The 20,948-nt window shown below is 43.5% G+C and overlaps 3 protein-coding genes across 3 annotated transcripts; all 3 read left to right on the top strand.

Moving 5' to 3' along the window:
* The first annotated feature begins 1,366 nt into the window (after positions 1-1,366).
* LOC118413734 (tryptophan decarboxylase-like) lies at positions 1,367-4,006 on the top strand. The gene is made up of 5 exons (XM_035817263.1): positions 1,367-1,607; positions 1,960-2,109; positions 2,575-2,758; positions 3,199-3,355; positions 3,776-4,006. Exons 1-5 carry the CDS (start codon positions 1,367-1,369, stop codon positions 4,004-4,006), a joined length of 963 nt encoding a protein of 320 aa, XP_035673156.1.
* A 4,938-nt stretch (positions 4,007-8,944) lies between these two features.
* On the top strand, positions 8,945-9,735 carry LOC118413504 (tryptophan decarboxylase 2-like). The gene is made up of 2 exons (XM_035816944.1): positions 8,945-9,048; positions 9,219-9,735. The coding sequence occupies exons 1-2, from the start codon at positions 8,952-8,954 to the stop codon at positions 9,500-9,502; spliced, it is 381 nt and encodes a 126-aa protein (XP_035672837.1). The 5' UTR covers positions 8,945-8,951; the 3' UTR covers positions 9,503-9,735.
* A 1,179-nt stretch (positions 9,736-10,914) lies between these two features.
* LOC118413500 (tryptophan decarboxylase-like) lies at positions 10,915-20,575 on the top strand. The gene is made up of 9 exons (XM_035816941.1): positions 10,915-10,941; positions 12,846-13,101; positions 13,836-13,985; positions 15,877-16,066; positions 16,710-16,866; positions 17,912-18,128; positions 18,608-18,776; positions 19,974-20,080; positions 20,291-20,575. Exons 2-9 carry the CDS (start codon positions 12,861-12,863, stop codon positions 20,572-20,574), a joined length of 1,515 nt encoding a protein of 504 aa, XP_035672834.1. The 5' UTR covers positions 10,915-10,941; positions 12,846-12,860; the 3' UTR covers position 20,575.
* The last annotated feature ends 373 nt before the right edge of the window (positions 20,576-20,948 follow it).

The following is a 20,948-nucleotide window of genomic DNA, read 5'->3' on the forward strand; positions in this document are numbered from 1 at the left end:
AAACTATTATTCAAAGATGGCGTCTACAGTTAAATTATACAGTTTGATTTTTTTGAGCAATGAAGAAAAGAATCGTTCTTGCTCGGTGTTTGGTGGGGCTGTCTGTTTCTCAGTGTGCGTCATTTAGCTGTCCTAGAAAGGAGGGCAAGGTCGATTTAAGGGATCATCTTTTATCATCTCTTGGAAGAGTTTGACGGCGGCTGCCTCGCGCCTTAACTTGGAGGTGGGATTAGGTCAAGCACGTGGCGTCTATCTGTTCGACTGATATATTCGCAGAGGTCTCGTTTCATACGAAAGGCACCTAAATCTACGGCGCCATTTTGATTTCTCTGGAATGCAAAGAGTCTACCAAAGGTCATGAAAGGACATGTCCTCAGGAACAGTCAAACCAGACAAAACCAAATTCGTGGGGCCGTGTAGCACAGTGGTAGTGTATTCGGCCCGTGACCGAGAGGTCGCCGGTTCGAATCCGCCTGCCGTGTTGCCGGTCTTGCGCCCTTGGGAAAGGCACTTTACACGACTTTCCTCACTTTACTGACCTCCTTGCTTTACTCAAGTGAAAATGAGCCGTCCCTCGGATAGGACGTTAAATGGAGGTCCCGTGTTTGGGGAGAGCCACACCCCGGGCACGTAAAAGAACCCGCCACATGTGCGATGGTGCGATGTGGCGGATCAAACCATTCCGGCTAAAATGGGGTAGGGAATTTCCCGAGCAGCCTCGTAACCCCTGCTTCGCCTATTGAGTCAGTGAAGTCAAGCTTGCTTAAGCTTGATGTTTCTGACATAGGGAGAAGAGATGCTGCTACAGTTATCGCTATGGGCCGATCTTCATCACCATGATGGTAACATCAGGCCCTACGAACCTGAATTAGAAAAAAAAAACAACTCACCCATGCACAAGCCACATTAGAGCAGTCCAGTGCACGTTCGCGAAGAAACAGACCCCAGCACTAATTAAGTTATATGTTCACCCTGTCTTAGCGGTATAGATTCAGATAACATATACATTCGCCAAAAACCCCTCATACTTTCGATTGACATTATGAATTACTGCACATGTTGTCCTTATTTTCATCAATTTTTATTATACCAGTTGATTATTTTCTGTACCCAAATAAGTTAATTTTACAAGTTGTGTCCAGTACACTTTGCTTACTATGTATAGCTTACTTATGTAATAAGTATCAAACTCTCTTTATTTATAATTAATTGTATCTCCGTTCTAAACATGTGAATTGTCTTTATTGTAATAATTAAAATCAATCAATATTCCTCAAACGATCCGTTTTACGTACGTATTAGAGAAGTGAGGTTTGTCACCAAGAATACGATCGTCATTTTTTTCTTCCAGCCAATAATAGAAAGAATGGAGAAGATACAGCCAACCCAAGAAGACAACCTTCATCAGACCTTATTGGATCTGAAGGAGAAAACCTCTGTTTTAGAGGTTCCACAGGTGGAGCGGGAAAAGATGACCAGTAGGACCATGGAGATGGTCAACACGTATGATGACCACATCAGAAACCTGACCTGGGGACCGGTCAAGACGGCGGACCAGGGAAGTCTTCCAGTCATCGGTGAAATTGAGGAAGATCCATCTGAATATGGTATTTCAAAATAGTATTTTCAGTTTTCATACTTTTGTGTGTATACGCCATATAATTAACAAACAAATATTGGTATTGCAACGAGCTAACTTTTATTCATACGATTTTCCTTAATCAAGGAACAGATAAACTTTCGCAAAGCAGCCCGTCTTAATCTTCATAAAGATTGTAAACAAAGGGAATAATGAATCTTACTAAATTCAAAGTTATCGTGAATTAGCCATTGGTAACTATTGCAGGGCTTCTAATGCTTGTATGTCATAACATGTAATGAAATTACAACCAAGAGAAGCCCTGTAACACTGCAATCGTAATCTAAACCATTAATTCAAACTTGAAGATCTCTACACAGATTTGGTCATGCAAGACTTCAATGCCCACTTGGCAAATGGTGGAATAAACCCGGGCCATCCGACTATGTTCGGTTTTGTTCCCTGCGGCCATGGAACATATCCCGCAGCCATGGGTGCCTTCATACCGGTGACCTTTGCTACATACTCAGGTATGGCGGATGTTGTGTATCTTGAGCCACTGTCACACATGGCCTCTCAATCTTCACCAGTTAGGCTTAGGTCCCAACTGGAAAAAAAGGCCGTTTTGGGGCACTTTCGAGTCTGACCACTCTCGGGGTATTTTTGGGGCCGGCCGGGTACCGGGTTGAATTTAAGTCTGACTTAAGATCCCGCGACCCGGAAACAAATAGACGCCGTGACCTTCCCGTGGGGAACACCGGGGCGGTATCCGGATGTCCACTGGGACGAATCTGTGGCGTTCGGGGCCCAGTCGTGGCTATATCTCTGACGGGAACCGGTGCACACAAATATACATCTTGAAATACTTTTAGTTTGGTTGCAACGAAGGCATTCGACAATTTTAGCTAATTAGAGCTATGGATGGGACTAGGCAAGGTAAGGTAGAGCTACAATATTCAGGTTAGTCAAAATAACCAGAGTACATTTAAAAACAGGAATCCATTGGAAGAGCACATCAATTGTTGAGATGGAGAACAAGCTGATCACGTGGGTGGCAGACTTGTTCGGGTACCCCGCAGGGCATGCCGGGAACATCTCATCAGGAGGTTCTCTCGCCACTCTCACAGCGTTAGCTGTCGCACGGGACAGCAGGGAGCTGAAAGCCGCAGACTTTCACAGGTTTCTGATCGTTTAATACCCTACATTCTGTCATTGACATTGTAGATTCTCCACTTGTAAATGTGAAGCAAATATCCCTGGCGTACCAGCCTCCTATCCGCCCTTCTTGCTGCGTTACAACTGGTCATTCTTCAACCAATCAGCTTATGATAAAGAGCTAGAGGCAACGTTATTCCCTACAAAACTGAAGGGGAGTATCTGATTGGCTGGCAGCTGGCCGGAGATACTACCGCTGCCAGATTGCAGGAGGGCACGCCAAGGCCTTTGCTTCACATTAAAATTGACGTTTTTTTTCTGATTATGCAATCTATTTCAGAGGAATTGGCTGTTTTAATCATATTTTGCTTTCTTTGTATTCAATGTACAAGATTAAGGATGAACGAAAACAACTGTACAAAACAGATGAAAATTATTATGTCTATTGTTATGTCTCTCCATAGATGTGTGATCTATTGTAGCGAGTTTGCCCACTACTCGGTACAGAAGGGACTTCGCGCCGTGGGGTTGAGGGAAGCCATTCTTAGGACAGTTCCAGTCGACAAGTTGCTCAAGATGACAGCATCGGGTCTTGAAAGGCAGATCATAGAAGATACGAAAGTAAGACACGTCCTTGAAAAAAAACTAAGTACTATTTAAAGAACTACAAAATGTTTCAAGCAAAGGCAATACTGCATGTTTATGGACATTTTCTGACTTTTTCATTCAGATGCTAAAAGGAGCCGACCAATCGTTTCTGAAAAGGGACGATACCGACTTCCTTCCACCTTTGACCCATTGCTAACGTCACATGTCCGTGATGTCACGTGGTCTAAACAGGCGGGACATATCAGTCATACTGAAGACGACCAGATGAATATTACATAAACAGTCTTGCTAACTTGTACCCTGTGACTGGCTTGGCAGTAAACAGAAACAAAACAATTATAGTTTTTTTTTCCCATCTACCATCGTCGGCTCTATGACGGTACATTGCCTTGCACATGTATAATTATAATATCTAATCAATTGCCTACCCAGACCGGTTTGTTGCCCTTCCTGGTGGCGGCAACTGTGGGCACCACGCTGACCGGAAGTGTGGACCCTGTGAACGACATCGCTGATGTGTGTGACCGTCACCAACTCTGGCTCCACGTTGATGCCGCGTACGGAGGGTTCTTCGCTCTCTGTGACGAAATGAAACAGCTGTTTGTTGGTGTGGAGCGGAGCGATTCGATTGTGGTTAATCCACACAAAGGTGCGTATTTGTAGTTGTAAGCAGTTGGTAAATACATCAATGATGCCTTTAAACTCCACTCACCTTCAGGGATGAGTGGAGTGCCGTCACTCGGGGAGGTCACGGACGTCTTCATACGGATCAGCTCTCATCGGATGTTTCGACCCTTATCCGTTACATCCGCCTTCTGTCGGGTCCAGCAGTGGTGGCCAATCCACTACTCGTCCGCTCCTCCCGGCTTCCAGCTAACTTCCTCCCTTTTCCTCCACACCAAGCATGAGGCAGCCTCCGCTGTTTCTCCTATCCTACGCACTGCATTCTTCCTTGCTCTTCCTGTTATTCTCAATGCTGTTAGTAGCTTCCATGTAGACTGAGCTGGGAAACCTCGGCACCCTACTTCTACTGGGAACAGCCACGACTCCCATCCTTTCTCTCTGCAGCACTGGAGCAAGTCGTGGTATTTGCTCGCCTTTCTCTCATGTGCCTCCTCACATCTCTCCTCCCACGGCACTGTTAGCTCAATCAGTATGATCTTCTTCCCTTCTTCTGACCATAGCACTGCGTCTGGCCGTAAGTTTGTCTGGACTACTGAGGGGAAGTGCAGCCTTCTCCCCAAATCTACCTTCAGCTCCCATGCTCTCGCCTTCTGTAGTATTTTCGATGCTGCTCTTTCTGGTGCAGGACGACGACTCTTCTCACCCTCTCTAACAAACGCCATGACTGGCGCACGTTTCGCCTCCACATGGTGCTTCTTCCTCCTCTCTACTTCTAGAATACTAGCTATGGTCGACAACACCTTGTCATGGCGCCACCGGTACCTGCCCTGGGCGAGGGCTACTTTACAGCTGGAGAGGATATGAGCCATTGTTCCTCTTTCACCACAGAGCTTGCAAGCTGGGTCTTGTTTCCATCCATACAGGTTCACTGGTGAGGGTAGCGTGTCGTACACGGACCTAAGCATGAATGATACACGGAAAGGCTCTAACTTCCATAACTCCGCCCATGTGATTTTCCTGCTTGGGAGATTCCATTTCGTCCATGCGCCTTGCGCTGCCAACTCCACGGCCTTGGCCCGTCGCCTTTCTTCCTCTAAGTTTCTAACTTGCTCCTGTACCAGTGCTCTTCTCTCATTTCTGTTGGCTTTTCCCCACTGTTTGAAATGTCCACATCCCAGGCCCTGTCTTCCGATATTAGTTATTCCAACTATATCCCTCAAGACCAGCATCCCTTCTGCCTGTGAGACCACTGAGTCGGGCTTGAACTTCCTCCCTGCCCTTGTTGTGACCCCGGCCTGGTTGATCTGCTTGTCTTGGGAGTCTCTGAACTGCATGACCACTCTGCACTTTGCCACCTTGTATTCCTGTAGTACAGATGACAACGGGAGCTGTAGCTGACCTGTTGTAGAGTAAAAACCCAGTGCTGTGAAACTCGGAGGAACACCTAGCCACTTTCTAAGGTGTTTGTTGACATTTCTTTCCATTTCTTCTACACTTGTCAGTGGTATCTCATATACAGTCAGCAACCACATTAACCTCGGAAGTAACCCGTGTTGGTATAGCCAAGCCTTGAACTTGCCTGGTAATCCAGACTTCTCAATTCTTCTAAGCCACTCCTCTGTCTGCGCTACGGTGCTGCTGGCATTCTTTCTATCAGTCAGAAAGTCATCGAACCACTTCCCCAAACACTTGACTGGGTTGCCTACTATTGACGGGATGGTTTCGCCTTGTACTTCCAACTTGAATCTACTTGTTAACTTTCCTTTCTTAATGATCATACATCTGGACTTCTTTGGTTTAAACTTCATTCTTACCCAAGTTGCCATGTAGTCAGCTCAGATAGCATCCATCTGGCTTCTATGTGGGAAGTAGTTGTCAGTGTGATGTCATCCATGAACCCCCTCAAAGGGGTCAGTCTTACTCCTGACTGCATTCTTGGCCCCTTTGCCTTGCTTGCTGCTGCATCTATAATGAGATTCATGCCCATTATGAATAGAATCGGAGAAATGGTACCTCCCGTTACAATGCCCTTTTCGAGCTGCTGCCACTGAGTTGTGAATTGTGCCGTTTTGAAGCGCATCTGGATGCCACCGAAATAGCTGCTGATCATCCCCTTCACTCTTGCTGGGATGTGGTAGTGGTCTAACGCCACCTGGATGAGGGCATGTGGAATGGAACCATAGGCATTAGCCAAGTCCAGCCAGACAACTGTCAGATCACTTCCATTTACTTTGGCTTCCCTGATCATCTGGCTGAGTACTCCTGTATGCTCCAGACATCCTGAAAACCCAGGAATGCCTCCTTTCTGTACTGAGGTGTTGATGTAGTTGTTCTCCGTTACATAGGTCACAATTCTCCTGGCCAGAACTGAGAAGAAGATTTTACACTCAACGCTCAACAAGGATATTGTCCTGAATTGGTTGATTGTGGATGAATTTTCTTCCTTTGGTACAAAGCACCCTTCTGCCTTCTTCCAACTAACTGGTATGCTGCCCTTCACCCAGATCCGTCGGAGCAACCTCCACAACCTTCGCAGGAGTAGCGGGCACTTCTTGCAAATCTTGTTTGGCAACCCACTTGGACCTGGAGCTGACCCTGCTCTAGCTTTCCTTATTACCTCCTGCACCTCTTTCCACGACGGTTCGCTGATGTTGAGTGGACTCTCTGGTCTTTCTGCTGCAACTATGCTAGTGTTAACTTCTAGTGTTAACTTCTAGCCTTTGTGAACTTGAACGGATCTCTGATGAACTGTGCCCTCTTGTTCGTTCTTTCTTTCCTCTTCCTCCTAATACTTTCTGCTCTGCGGAGCTTGCACAACTGATCGCGCAGCTGGCTTGTCAGCTGCTTTATACATTCCTTTTCACCGTCTTGACAACTTCTGTATCGCTTGTTCAGTTTCTTGATTTCTTTCCTTAGCCGCTTAATCTCTCTCTCCCTTCTGTTTGGCTGTTTTTCTGAACAAGGCCTTCTCTTTTTCCCTCCAAACCTTTCTCTTGCCATATTGTATGTTATCGTGGTGAGGCTATCGACTTTACGCTCCACTGTCCCTGCCAGAGTTGCCTCCAACACCCTATCCAGGTCTTGGTCAAGCTGACTCCAACTGTTCGTGTCACTCAATTTCGGCCATTTGATTCTCTCTTTTGCAGGCTGAATCTCTGTCGCGTCGACCCTCTCACTCCCCTGGACGGCTGGCTTACTGGAGTACTGCTGCGGCTCAGAGGTGATGCAGGAGCTTGGACGTCTCCAGTAATGTGGTGCACTTCCTGCCTGGAGTCCCCTGCGTCTCACCAAGAGTCTCTGCCCCTGTGCGCTGCGTCTACACCACCTCCTTAGCGCACTTGGTTTTGGCTTGGTGAATCTTTAATCCTTTGCTGTTTTTACATATCTTTCCGCAGTGGCACTGTGCAATTGTTACGGACACCTCGCCTGTTAACGTTTCCGTGATCGTTCACCGTTCCTAGCTCGTCGTAGTCGTGAGGTCTGTCCCAATGAGTCCCTCATCCTCCCCCTCTCTCGGGTGACTCTGGGGGTATTACTCTTTTCGTTGTGCTGCAGTGGGAGTAGGTTGCTCCCGCTCCTCTGGTGCGAGTGCTACCGCTCCTTTGGTGCGAGTGCTGTGGGCACGGCGGGTTACTGACCCTGTTGTGCGCACGATCCATTCAAATTTAACGTCCATACACGTGTGGTGGGTTCTTTAGCGTGCCTAGGGTGTGGCTCTCACCAAACATGGGAACTCGATTATTTAATGTCTTATCCGAGGGACGGCCGTAGCCGAAGCTAGGTACTCATTTTCACCCGAGTAAAGTGAGGAAAGCCGTAAAAAGTCCTTACCAAAGGGCACAAGATCGGTGACAGAGCGGGATTCGAACTTGAGACCTCTCGGTCCCGAGCCAAACACACTGCCGCTGCGATCTCACGTGACAATTTTTAAGATTGGCGTCAGAGTTTGATTAAATTACAACATGCTTGGAATTCTACATCAAAATTGTACCCCGCCCTGTGACGAATGTAAGGAACTACCCTTCTGTATTATCCTACATGATGATATTATCCTATAATTATTATTATTATTTTTATTTCAGGGTTGTTTGTGCCCTGTGGCGTTGGCGTTCTGGTGGTGAAAGATGGAAAGAAGCTCCAACAGTGTTGTTCCATGGACCACACACCTACCTACTTCAGGGGAGCTCCAATGTTTTCAGCTGAACATCTGTCTCCATCTGAACTCTCCTTTGAACTCACCAGGCCTTTCAGGTGAAACCATCATTTGCTCCTTTAACTTTAAGTTATCATAGCCATGTTTACGTATTATCTTTACCACACATAATCGTTTAGTCATCAACACTTTGACTCATAACTATTGGAAGTGAAGCTGGGAAGGATGATCTCGAAGGTGATCTCTACATTGACATCCCTGTAGGTCAAGCTAAGACCACACCTTTCGTTCATAAATAGGTTCATCAGGTTGGTAGATCAATTGAACAAAGCCTTCTTCGTTACAAAACCTTCCTTTGATTCTTCAGTTCCGACCATCTGTCGTCTTCATCAGTACAACTGACTCCGTCTAGTTCATATCACACCGATAGTTTTTGCTTTATTTTATAATGTCGAAGCGTTTACTGAAGAATTAAAGGAAGGTTGTGTAACGAAGAAGACTTTGTTTAAACGCACCTTTGTTCTGTAGAGGTTACCTCTAAAGACCATGTGATACACCGTGAGCTATGCAAGCAGCATAGACTGAGTCTACGCCTCTATGCCCTGGATATACCCGTTGTGTGTTTATTTACTATACTCTTTCGTATGAGTGCCAAATGTGTTCCTTGATATGTAAAGGTTTAGGCATAACTTCTATGAGGTTCGGACCCAAGTCCATCAGAATGCAGAGCAAGCGGTCTACCAAATAGGCCACTGCATCTCAAAATAGACTGTACTGTTAGAAAGGCATGAATATGAAATTTGTTGACTCGGTCTTCACAGAGCTGCTCAGATGTGGCTTCCACTGAAAATGTTTGGTGTTGGGGTTTTCCGTGAGGCGCTGAAAGAGAAACTTCTACTGGCACGGTACTTCCACGGGAAACTGAAAGGTGAAAAGCAACTTCCCTACCATTTATGTTTTTCCTTAGTTTTAGAATTATAGCTATGATTGTAATTATGGGCAAATAAATCAAGCAAAAGAAGGGAGAATCGCGATTCAATTTTATATTATATTGTTCTTATTCTTCATCAATAAAACGCTCACTTGTTCTCCGTACAGAAACTGGCCAGTTCGAGCTACCACTGGAGCCGGAACTGTCCGTTGTCCTGTTCCGTGCTACAGCGCCGCCTGGCGTCAACATCAACAACTTCAACCAACAGCTCTTGGACGGCCTGAATTCTGACGGGAAAATCTTCATGACGCCCGCCGTACTTTCCGATCAGTTTTACCTGCGTGTCTGTGTCCTGTGCTTCAAGGCCCACATTGATCATATCGATCTTTGCTTCTCTTTGATCCAAGACAAACGTCTGTATCTTTGGGAGTCACTTCGTAGTGATGCCTAATAGTAACTATCACTGAATGGTATGGCGTTTCAAAATAGGCAGGGATGGCAAAACTTTTACATTTCCGTTCATTGTAGATGTATAGTGTCTAGCAATGAGTCCTTTTATTTATGACCTTATTTTATATCTTATTCAACAATAAATGGATAATACGGAAAATACGTTACCAACTGGAAAATTTAAAATATCTTAAGTTTGCAGCAACAAAATGATTTTAAGATTTAGGAGACAATTGTAAAAGGTACAATTCATTAAAGAAGAATAGCACATCTGAAAAATCTATCTAATGCTTTTTCATATTCTATTTGGAAATCTGGTGTTTGGTTTCAAAGGGACATAGGGAAATAATGTCTTGAACCCAACCTTAAAGGATTGGATTTGTTAAGTCTGAATTTTTTTCCTCTCTTCTTAATGTTTTAAAATCAATTTGACAGAATCTGAAGAATTTGTCGACGTTGAAATACAGGGTTAAAAGGTCAATGGTGGTGGGCTTGAATAAAGTAGTTCTGAACGGGAACTATGCGTCTACAGCGTCTTTTATGAAGATGTGGTGTGAGTAAGTACGGTTGGCTTGAGGTTGTCCACTAGAATTTCCTATTACAGGTTTCTACTGTATATATGTATATATATATATAGTAATAATATAAGGTTAGTTACCCGCTCTGGGTGTATCTTAGAATGGTCCGTTCACATAATAACTGAATAAACCACCAAGTGAGCGAAGCTTAAGCATGGCTTATATGTGTATAGCAAGTATTACACATCAAACCGACACCTGATGGCCTGCATAACAATGAATTCTTAAATCGTACACCCCTTGAAGTATTTGGCTAGTCAATGACTTGAATATAAGTTTGAACATTCAACTTACGGTGCAGGAAACTGTTAAAAGAAGTAAAAGTACGAAGGGTATGCCCTGGAATGTTTTGGTGACAAAAGGACCCAAAGCCGCCGCTATATGCTCCCGCTCCGGAAATGCACGACTAAGCACGAGTCATTACTTCCCGTTGTCCTTTACGTAAAAGTCGCCATTAGCTCGCTTCGGGGATCCTCGGGTGCCTTCGGCACTAGCTCGTCAGACGTCGTCTGCTGTCGGGTCACGCTCGGAACTTTGACAATGGTAAGGCTGGAATCAGGCAGTTCTACTGGCTATTATTGTGTTTTGCCGTAGGGAAAACATATTGTTTTTGCTGGTATGCTCTTTTTCTTCTTTTTTTATTCTTCTCCTTCTTTCGCCTTGTAGCCAATCAGAGCTTAGATTTGATATCAGCTGTTATGCTTGAATGTAAGTTCATCTGTGACGGTAGTCAGCATTATGTAACAACTCTAAGACCTTATATCCGTGCACTTTGACCCTTTGCTGACGTCACACTTCCGTTCCGGATGTGTGACATCATTTCAACTTCAGAAGGATCAGGGGACTGATCGAAAGGTTGTTGGTAAGCTCTTTATTTTGTGTACGGATATATAAAGTCAAAATTGTAACATGATAATAAGCTGTTATATATATATAGTAAATGTGAACATGAATACATATGGTGAGCTTAATGGTATGGTATTGTGTGCGAGAAGTGTGACAAAAACTACGGGGAAACATTCTGCATTTACGCGAAAATTTGCCTTTCTGGTTCAACAAGAAATCCCTTGGCCGTCCGCATATGGTATATTCCATTCCAAGTTCCACTCTTTCAACTTCAAGAACAGACGACTGAAGCAAATTTGTTTTAGCTTTAAGGCGTCGGCATCCTTCAAAATCAATGAGGCTTCCAAGAAAGCGCTCAAGAAGAAAGGGACGCCCTTTTAGTAGATAAAACGTTACGTACAGTAAACTAATGATAGGGTTTTGGTGAGCAGCTGTCAAATAGCACACAAGGTGCCTGGAGTGAATAACATGTTAACCGGCTGCCATGGCAACACACAAATGGATAACTTTCCAAAATTTGTGATATTGCTGCCAAATAAATTTCGGGTGTTATGCGACATGAAGTTGTCTAAATGGGTAATACCTTGGGCTTACATTAGCTAAAACCGGTAGAACGACTTTTAATTGTTTCATTTTCTAAAAAGCGGGTCAGTACTAACTCTATTTGCCCCAGCAGTTTGCGGGTTTTCTTATGGTGAGTACGTAATGTAAGATTTTCTTTGCTTATCCACAGTGAAGCTAGTATCTAAATTGATTTTTAAGCCGATCTGTAAGAGGGCAGAAACTCCAACCGTTTGTCCCCATAGAGATCTTCAAGAAACAATACCTTCAAGATATGACGCCCCATTACCTACTTGGAGGTACAGGTTAGATATATATATCAGTGTACTAGCGAAATCCTCATTCCAGGTCTGAAACATCTTGGCACTAGCTCCACTTTTGACTAGGAGTGAGGACTTACTAACCCGATATGATAAACAGTGAATAGTTTTGATCTACACACACCGGGAAGGACCCCCAACCCTTTTGATAAGTGCGACGGACGCTCTATACAGACAGACAACATGTTAGCTGAGTTAGCTGGGTTACATACAATGCTCCTCGGACAGCTAACTCTTCATGCATGTGTCTATATTTCTCCAATTTTTATAATATTTCCAACGACCTCTGGAGCCTGGTAGAGACTAAGAATACCATACGTACCCGACATGGACTTATACGTGTAAGGCCTACGTCACATTTCCTACCCGGGGCCCGGCCGGGCTGTTTGCGGAAAAGAAAAAATTAAGTTTATGCCAATAAATATGCACAGTGCTTGCCGTAGAATTATTTTCGGTCCGGTTTGTGCTTTTGTTGTCTTTTATGTCATAACTATCGTTCCTGAAAGCTGCCCGGCCGGCCCCTTTGTGGAAATATGACCTTAACCTATTACATGTTCGAACATTGATACAATGTTTTGTAACTGGGGCAGTGGATTTTGAAGAGCTTGCTGCATGCACACATTCCTGCCAGGTACAGGAAATTATGTTGAGTTGAGTCTATTGTTGAGTTTATTGTGATACCTTCAGCTCAAAGAGCTCTTCTTCCAGGGCTCATTAAAACACACACAGTATATACATTGTACAAGTAGGTAGACAGATATCATACACTCAAAACAGATGCAAATACATATATGTACATAAAGTCAAGAAGTCATGAGGTCAGAGGGTTATGTACAATAAAACCATTATGATCCATAGAAATTGTCTATCATCTTTTTTAACAATCTTGTATCGGAGACAATCTTAAAATCTCTGGGTAGCAGATTCCAAAGTTTATCTGATCTGTAATTAAATGTTTTCCTAAAATTTTGTTGGGAACAGTTCAAAGTATGAAAAATTTTCTTTTTCTTCGTGTTGCCATGGCGACCGTTTGTTACAGCCAGTAAGAAAAGAAATGGAGAAGATGCAACAAACACAAGAAGACCACCTTCATCAGACCTTGCTGGACCTGAAGGTGAAAACCTCTGTTTTAGAGGTTCCACAGGTGGAGCGGGAAAAGATGACCAGTAGGACCATGGAGATGGTCAACACGTATGATGACAACATCAGAAACCTGACCTGGGGACCGGTCAAGACATCGGACCAGGGAAGTCTTCCAGCTGTTGACGAGATCAAAGAAGAACCAACTGAACATGGTAAATTGCGAACTTTGATTGTCAAAGTCAATGAATGTACATTCTTTCATACAATAAGCAGACAACATATCGGTGTGCAGAAAGATTTCTTTTCGTGAGTATCTGACCAAAATAACTAACTAACCACGCTTCTGCTAACCTTGGTCAATTGATAGATTTACGTAACAATATGATCAAAGTTTTGCCCCAAAGCATGTTTTTTTAATCTTGTTTAAAGCATTTAACAATGAAGACAAAGAACTTAACTTAGCTATCAGTCTATAAGGGTGGATCTCGCGTTCGTGCATATTCAAGTCCGTACGTATGAGGTCCGTATGGAATTTTTAGCCTCTACCAGGCCCACAGGTCGCTGGAAAAATTGTGGAAATTGTAAAAAAAACATAGACGCATAACACGCCAAACGAGTTAGCTGGCCGAGGAATATGGTTTGCGACCATGGCCAGTTTGGCATGTTGTCTGTTTATATTTGTCTAATTTCTACTATTTTTCCGTGTGGAGGCTGGTAAAGGCTAAAACTTCCATACGGACCACATACGGACTTGAATATGTACTCACCCACCTTAACATATTATGATACTGCAAGCAAGATCAAGAGACCCTGCATGTAGTAGAATCATATTATCCTATATTGTTTGATTACCAAAGAGGCTGCACTCTTTTTCGCGTCAGTAAAATTCTTAACAGTTGCCACAGCTTTCGTAGGCTTCGCCTTTGATTCCATTGTATCTGCACAGACTTGGTGTTGCAAGACTTCAACGCCCACTTGGTGAATGCCGGGACGAACCCAGGCCATCCGACATTCTTTGGATATGTTTCGGGCGGCGGTGGAACATATCCCGCATCCTTGGGAGCCTACATTCCGGCCACGTTGGCTACATACTCAGGTAAGTCTTCTCGATCGTCTCATTGATGTATTACTCCGAGTGTGTAGTCTAAAAGAGGTCCGAGCCAAAAACTAAACGGCTGCACATGGACGCGTGTTTTAGTGCCTTTTAGCCAGCCGAACTAATCTCAAAAGTTACATTAGTAAATGTTTGTTTGGAACTGAAGAAATTAGCAGGTAAAGTTTCTGGATTCTGAGTTGTGCGCCTGTTTCGATGCTTGGCTAACTGCATTTTGTCATTGTCATAAAAAACACTGTATGTCTAGAGGTTGTTGGGAATTTTTTTTTAAATGATGAAGGGTAAATGTGCTCAACAAAGAATGAATCATACATGTATGAATATATTTCAAGCAGGTTCATTATGAACGCGCCCATGTAAAACACGTATTATCATATAGCCAGGCGCCGCGGACCAATCAGAAGGATCCGTTCCACGTTGGTTATGACGCCGTAACACTCAGATTCCGGCCAGGCCGGTGTGCATCGCTCATCTGATTGGTCAGAATGAATCGACACCGGCCACGGTGTCGATTTGCATCGACACCGGTACCAGTGTCGATGCAAATCGACACTGGTGTGTATGATTAAAAAAAAAATAATCTTGACCGGTGGAAGTTCTAAAAAATGCAGTCATCTTGGTTTCTGATGACGTTAATTTAGGGACTGACCATTTCAAATTAGGCGAGATTTCCTACTACTAGCCTTCAAAAGTTTCGTCTCCTTCGCAGACTTCGAGCGGGCTTGCTTTCATTTTAGGGGGAGGGGGGCTGGATGGTTAGTTCAAAGTTGGTTAAGGGCTCTCTAAATGCCGGGAAATGGAGTTTGCCAAGGTGGGGCGAAAGTCGATCCACGGCAAACTACCCCCTCCGTGCAAGAATGGACTCTTCCACCACACCCCATGTAAAATTGCAAAGTAGACTAGTCTAAAAATGCACCCAGTGAAAGACTCTACATAATCACTATGCAGTCCAAAGATGAATGAAAAAAAACTCCGTGTAAGAATGGACGTTTCCATTTAACACCAGGCTCGCTGATTGGCTGCCAAATCCTACTCATGATATCGACTTAGGCTAAGCGATTCGTTACCTTTTTAATCAAGTTATATTGACATACAGTTCTGCAAAGCCTCCAAATGGGGTCAACGACGAAAAATTAAAAAAAAATCATTTTGAAGTGGTTCATGCCAAAAATGCAATCATTTGAGTCAAATGGGTCATTGGAATGAATATCTAGTGCACCCCTGTACCGGAATTTAGGTCATTTGGCTGTAAAACCAATGTACAGAAGCCAAAAGTGTCCTTTTTTTTTGTAAAAAAAATGGCTAAAAATCGCAAAATTAAGCATTTTGTTGTATTGTATGCCAAAAATGATATTGAATCCATATGCGCATATGTAGAGGGCACTCCTGGGCCAGATTTCAGCTCAATTGGTTGTAAAACCAGGGTACAGGAGCCAAAAATGTCCTTTTTTTGTAAAAAAAATATGGCCAAAAATGGCAAAATTAGGCATTTTGTTGTATTGTATGCCAAAAGTGATATTGAATCCATGTGCGCATATGATCAAGGCACCTCTGTGCCAAATTTCAGGTCATTCGGTTGTAAAACCAGGGTGCAGGGGTCCAACATATACCGTTTTGGTCTAAAAATGACAAAAAACTCAATATAATCATTTTAGGGGCAGATATGAAGAAAATGAAAAAAAAAGAACATCTGGGGTATTGGCCCACTCTATCCTTGTGCCAAATTTCAAGTCATCCGGTCCAGGAATGACGGAGATACCCTGTTTTGAAGAATTGACAGGAGAAAGGAAGAAAGAAGAAGAAACATTACGAATATATTTCACCATACCTATGGTATGGCTAACATATAACAACAATGTATGTTTCAAACCAGGGGTCCATGGCCATGGGAAGATCACAGCAATTGTTGAAATGGAGAACAAGCTGATCAAATGGGTGGCAGACCTGTTCGGGTACCCCGCAGGGCATGCTGGGAACATCTCATCAGGAGGTTCTCTCGCCACTCTCACCGCGTTAGCTGTCGCACGGGACAGCAGGGAGCTGAAAGCCGCAGACTTCCACAGGTAACATTTGTGTTTAACTTACTCACTCCAGCAAGAATCTCCGCACGCGACTGTCAAACAAAGGCCCTGTCGTAGCGGACTGCGATCCGTCCTTCCTGCTGCGTTACGTATACACAGCTGGACAGTCGTCTACCAATCAACATATGGTCAAGAGCTAGAGGCAACGTGATTGGCCGATAACTTTTTCTCCAATACTGAGTGGGACTATCTGATTGGCTGACGCTGGTGGATTGCAGGCAGGTACGACAGGGCTTTTGTTTGACATTTCAAAGCAGCTGGGTTCTCATGGGAACATGCTATTCTTCTGATTATCATATAGCCCTGCAGGTGACGTCGACCAACCAGAAGGCTTCATTTCATGTTGGTTACGACGCCGTAACACATAGAATAGCAGGAAATGTTTTTCCGTTAGACCAGGCACCAGAACCAATCAGAATGAGCAATACACAGGAAATTGACCAATCAGAATAAGGGATATCCAAACGCGTCGGTCGTGGTGGTGAGATTTTCATCTATTCCAAAGGAACGACATGGTAGAAAGTTTGGTGTGTTTCTTTTTACTTCAATGATAAGGGTTAAGGATAAACCACAACAACTGTAGATAAATAATGAAACTTGTAACGTCTATAATTTCTCTATATAGATGCGTGATCTATTGTAGCGAGCTCACCCATTATGCTCTAGAGAAGGGACTTCGAGCCGTTGGAATGAGGGAAGCCATTCTGAACACACTTCCAATGGACCAGTCTTTTAAAATGACAGCAGCAGCTCTTGAGAAGAAGATCAAGAAAGATAAGGAAGTAAGACTAGTCCAATTATACTTTATTTAAGTATCTTTTAAGATTCAACTTTTTTTAAGATTCAAGCATCGTTCAAAGATTGCACGTTTTGAGACAAATACTTTCGACTCTTAACCCTATCTAGACCGTTTTTTGGTGGGATTCCTGGGGCAAGAAGGGGTCTTTTGACCCCCCCCCCCCCCCTTCGTAATTTCAAAACGGCTTGGGTTACGATCCCCAAATTTGAAGGGAATGATGTCCTGGTTTTATATTTTCTGTAATTTTGATATCGTTATGACGTAATATGACGTAATTATGACGTCATAATGTCATACTAAAGTTTGGGCCAAAACCGTCTAAATATGGAATTTCCGCTATACTTTTATTAGGTATTAGACAAAACATTGACAATTCCAGGTTACTTAGTACCTTAAACTGAAATCAGTAAATTTGGCAAAATATCCTGCCAGAAACCCGTTGCCATGGTAACACGAAAAATCTAATATTTTTCGCAGAATTATTGCCAACAATATTCTCGGAAAAGTCACTAAGTTTCGTAGTCCTAGCACACGTCGTTCGTTCGACGTCAAAGTTGGCACAGGCACTTTTATCCCCCTCCCCGGTCTAGCTAGGGTTAAGTTAAAAGCGACAGAAAGCACAATTATTTCAACTTTACCTCAATCTAGGCTTTTATGTTTACGGACATTCCATGTTTCACGGGGACGCTAAAAGGTTCCCGCCAACCATCATTGCATCGGGAAGGGGGGCAATATCCACTTCCAGCCACATTTGACCCATTGCTGACGTCATAATTCTGTGAGGTCACGTATTCTTAGCAGGCGTGTCATAAGTTACGAGTACATGTATACTGATGAAGGCCAGAGGACTGGCCCATTATATACAAAGTTTATCTATCATTCAATCATTTGCGTCTTGTGACTGTCCTGAAGTGATGCAGAAACAAGAAAATTATGCTATTTCTGCATTATCTACCATGATTCAGAGTGATTTTCCGATGGTTCAGCGTTTTGTGATCATTGCAAGATGTTGCCAATTCCCTACCCAGGCCGGTTTGTTGCCCTTCCTGGTTGCGGCAACTTTGGGCACCACGCTGACCGGAAGTGTGGACCCTGTGAACGACATCGCTGATGTGTGTGACCGTCACCAACTCTGGCTCCACGTTGATGCCGCGTATGGAGGGTTCTTCGCTCTGTGTGACGAAATAAAACAGCTGTTTGTTGGTGTGGAGCGGAGCGATTCAATCGTGGTTAATCCACACAAAGGTGCGTATGTATGGAGGAGGAATTCTTTCTTATTTTACTTCGAATCTCTGAGATGACATAATCTTTGTGAAAACATAGGTTAACCAATCATCAGTCAGGGGTGAGTAAATGTTTGGTTTATACATAATGTGAGTCGTATTCTTTTCTAGGGACCTAGTCTCACACTCGTCGTACAGTAGTCGTATAGTGGTCGTACAATTGCAATTTCATTTTCGGCAGTCTGTCATATAACATACACACTTTATTTGCTGTCTGGCGCAGGTTATGGAGGCTGTTTGAGAACATTTGATTCTGTCACTCTTAAGCTTGCCACAGCATGGCTGAATGGCTGAAATTGTACATGTGCATCGGAGTTAATTACGTGGCTCCCTACGACGGACGTGAGCAAGCAGTGTCATGCTGCGAAATGCTATTTTCATACACGATATTTTTCTCCTTATTTATCTAAAAATTTATTTATTTAATCCTCCTCATTTTAGGGTTGTTTGTATCATATGGTGTAAGTGTTCTGGTGGTGAGAGATGGAGAGAAGCTCCGGCAGTGTTGTTCTATGGAGCAGACTCCCAGCTGCTTCAAGGGATGTCAAGTGTTCACAGCTGAACATCTGAATCCATCCGAACTTTCTTTTGAACTCACCAGGCCATTCAGGTAACTGTATCTTTCTGTATCTGTATCTATATAGCCGGTCTAACCGCCCTTCGGCGTAACACACCAGCTTCTGTATCTGTATCTACATAGCCGGTCTAACCGCCCTTCGGCGTAACACACCAGCTTCGCAGCCACGCGGCGCGGCAGCAGCTGGTTATGTTACACTGAACGACCTGTCACACCTAGCTTTTGCACATCTATCTGCAAGCGTTCTTTAAACTATCCAGAGAAAATGCCCCTACTGTGCTTGGTGATAACAAATTCCACTCTACGATAGTTTTTTAACGATTGTTGACTCTTTTGCTCCTTCATAGCCATGCATATTTTCTTCACCAAAACACAGCCGTTCATTCAACAAGTCTTTAAATCATCAGCATTGGAAATTACGTTGGAAACGGATAAAACTTAAGTTTATCTCTACTAAAGTTTAGAACAAAATAGGTTACAATATATTATTCCTCCTCTTTTGTTGTGTAGAGATCACTTTTAAAGCCTTCTTGGGCTACACAGTTCTGGCCCTGTAGAGGGAGTTAGGCAATTGTTATAATTAGTTGTGTGTGCATATTATCATGTACCATACTGATTCTTATAATTGCGAAAAAAGAGGAGTAACAAGCACTATACGGGCTTTGCCGTACTCGGCTAGTATTTGAACTCGGGACCTCCAGAATGCAGGGCAATGGCCACTTATCCACGCAGGTGGTCAAGTTTGATTCCATACTTATAGAAGCCCTTTTCATGGAAAAAATATTTTAAAAATTCATATTGATGAGACAGTGCAGGGTGCAGACGTTCAAATTTTTTTTTTTTTTTTTTTCTTTAAACAAGGTTTTGGTTCATTTTGTAGGCCTGTGCAGACCCCTACTTTGAAGTGGTCTGTCTCTAAATTGACGTCATCAGAAACCAAGATGGCGGCATTTTGTTAGTACTGCCGCCCGAGTTTCTTTTGTTAAATCAGACATTTGAGATAGCACGCAACTGTATGGGGTAAGTGTGAGCTGGATTGTTCACGGAGACTATGACACCATGAACTTGCATATTTTTACACAATAGCCCGTATACAGTCTGCCATTGGTGTTCTTTGTCCTGTAGAGTAAGTACTCTACCTCCTAGGCTACTGCACCAGTCAAACTAAACTGTATTGCTCTTCCTCCTTGCGAAGTATCGACTGTTATGTTCTTTACCTGTTCTCAACAGAGGTGCGCAGATGTGGCTCCCACTGAAAGTGTTTGGTGTTGGAGTTTTCCGTGAGGCGCTGAAAGAGAAACTTCTACTGGCACGGTACTTCTTCGGGAAACTGAAAGGTAATATGAAACTTCCCACTTCCGTCAATGCATTATTATCATTTCTAGCATGGATTTCCAGGGCGTTTTCTGGAAAGAATTTTGATTGCTGTGCGATTATGTTTATCAATATCTCACGCCTTCAGCCATCTCTGCTGGTGGTTTTAAATTATATGAATCATGATTTAGATTTTATTCGTCAATAAAATCACGCACTTGTTCTCCGCACAGGAACGGGTCAGTTCGAGCTACCACTGGAGCCGGAACTGTCCGTGGTCCTGTTCCGTGCTACAGCGCCACCTGGCGTCAACATCAACAATTTCAACCAACAGCTCCTGGACGGCCTGAATTCTGACGGAAAAATCTTCATGACGCCCGCCGTACTTTCCGATCAGTTTTACCTGCGTGTCTGTGTCCTGTGCTTCAGGACCCACATTGATCATATCGATCTTTGCTTCTCTTTGATCCAAGAGAAACGTCTGTATCTTTGGGAGTCACTTCGTTGTGATGCCTAAACATAACCGTGAAAAATCATATCAGAACATAGTGTTTGGAACAAGCTGTGAATGACAAAAGTTTAATACTTCTTGTGCATATTGATATAATGTCTGGAAATTAGCCCTTTTATTTCTACACTAATACACCAGGGCCATTACTGAACAGAGACGGTGGGCGTTATAAACTTTCTGGCACGTTTGACCAATTGCTTACGACACGTATTCGCAAGATCACGTGTTAGTAAAATCACGTGTTCGTAACTCTCACGAGTTTACGTTCCGAAGTGATTGGTCATGCGTATTGATCCTGAAGGAGGCGACAGTGGTCGTTGCAAATTTGATCCGTTTGTACTTTTGTCTTGGAACAAAGTTTAGCATGATAGAAAATATGG

The sequence above is a fragment of the Branchiostoma floridae genome, chromosome 4 (assembly GCF_000003815.2).
Source record: "Branchiostoma floridae strain S238N-H82 chromosome 4, Bfl_VNyyK, whole genome shotgun sequence".
Classification (NCBI taxonomy): Eukaryota; Metazoa; Chordata; class Leptocardii; order Amphioxiformes; family Branchiostomatidae; genus Branchiostoma; species Branchiostoma floridae.

Excerpts from the sequence above, each read along its gene's own strand:
- LOC118413734 (XM_035817263.1), top strand. The coding sequence starts at position 1,367 with ATGGAGAAGATACAGCCAACCCAAGAAGACAACCTTCATCAGACCTTA. Across the intron at positions 2,110-2,574 it reads GACCTTTGCTACATACTCAG|GAATCCATTGGAAGAGCACA; the intron begins GTATGGCGGATG and ends ATTTAAAAACAG. Across the intron at positions 2,759-3,198 it reads AAAGCCGCAGACTTTCACAG|ATGTGTGATCTATTGTAGCG; the intron begins GTTTCTGATCGT and ends GTCTCTCCATAG.
- LOC118413500 (XM_035816941.1), top strand. The coding sequence starts at position 12,861 with ATGGAGAAGATGCAACAAACACAAGAAGACCACCTTCATCAGACCTTG. Across the intron at positions 13,102-13,835 it reads AGAAGAACCAACTGAACATG|ACTTGGTGTTGCAAGACTTC; the intron begins GTAAATTGCGAA and ends GTATCTGCACAG. Across the intron at positions 16,867-17,911 it reads AGATCAAGAAAGATAAGGAA|GCCGGTTTGTTGCCCTTCCT; the intron begins GTAAGACTAGTC and ends TTCCCTACCCAG.
- LOC118413504 (XM_035816944.1), top strand. The coding sequence starts at position 8,952 with ATGTGGCTTCCACTGAAAATGTTTGGTGTTGGGGTTTTCCGTGAGGCG. Across the intron at positions 9,049-9,218 it reads CTTCCACGGGAAACTGAAAG|AAACTGGCCAGTTCGAGCTA; the intron begins GTGAAAAGCAAC and ends TTCTCCGTACAG.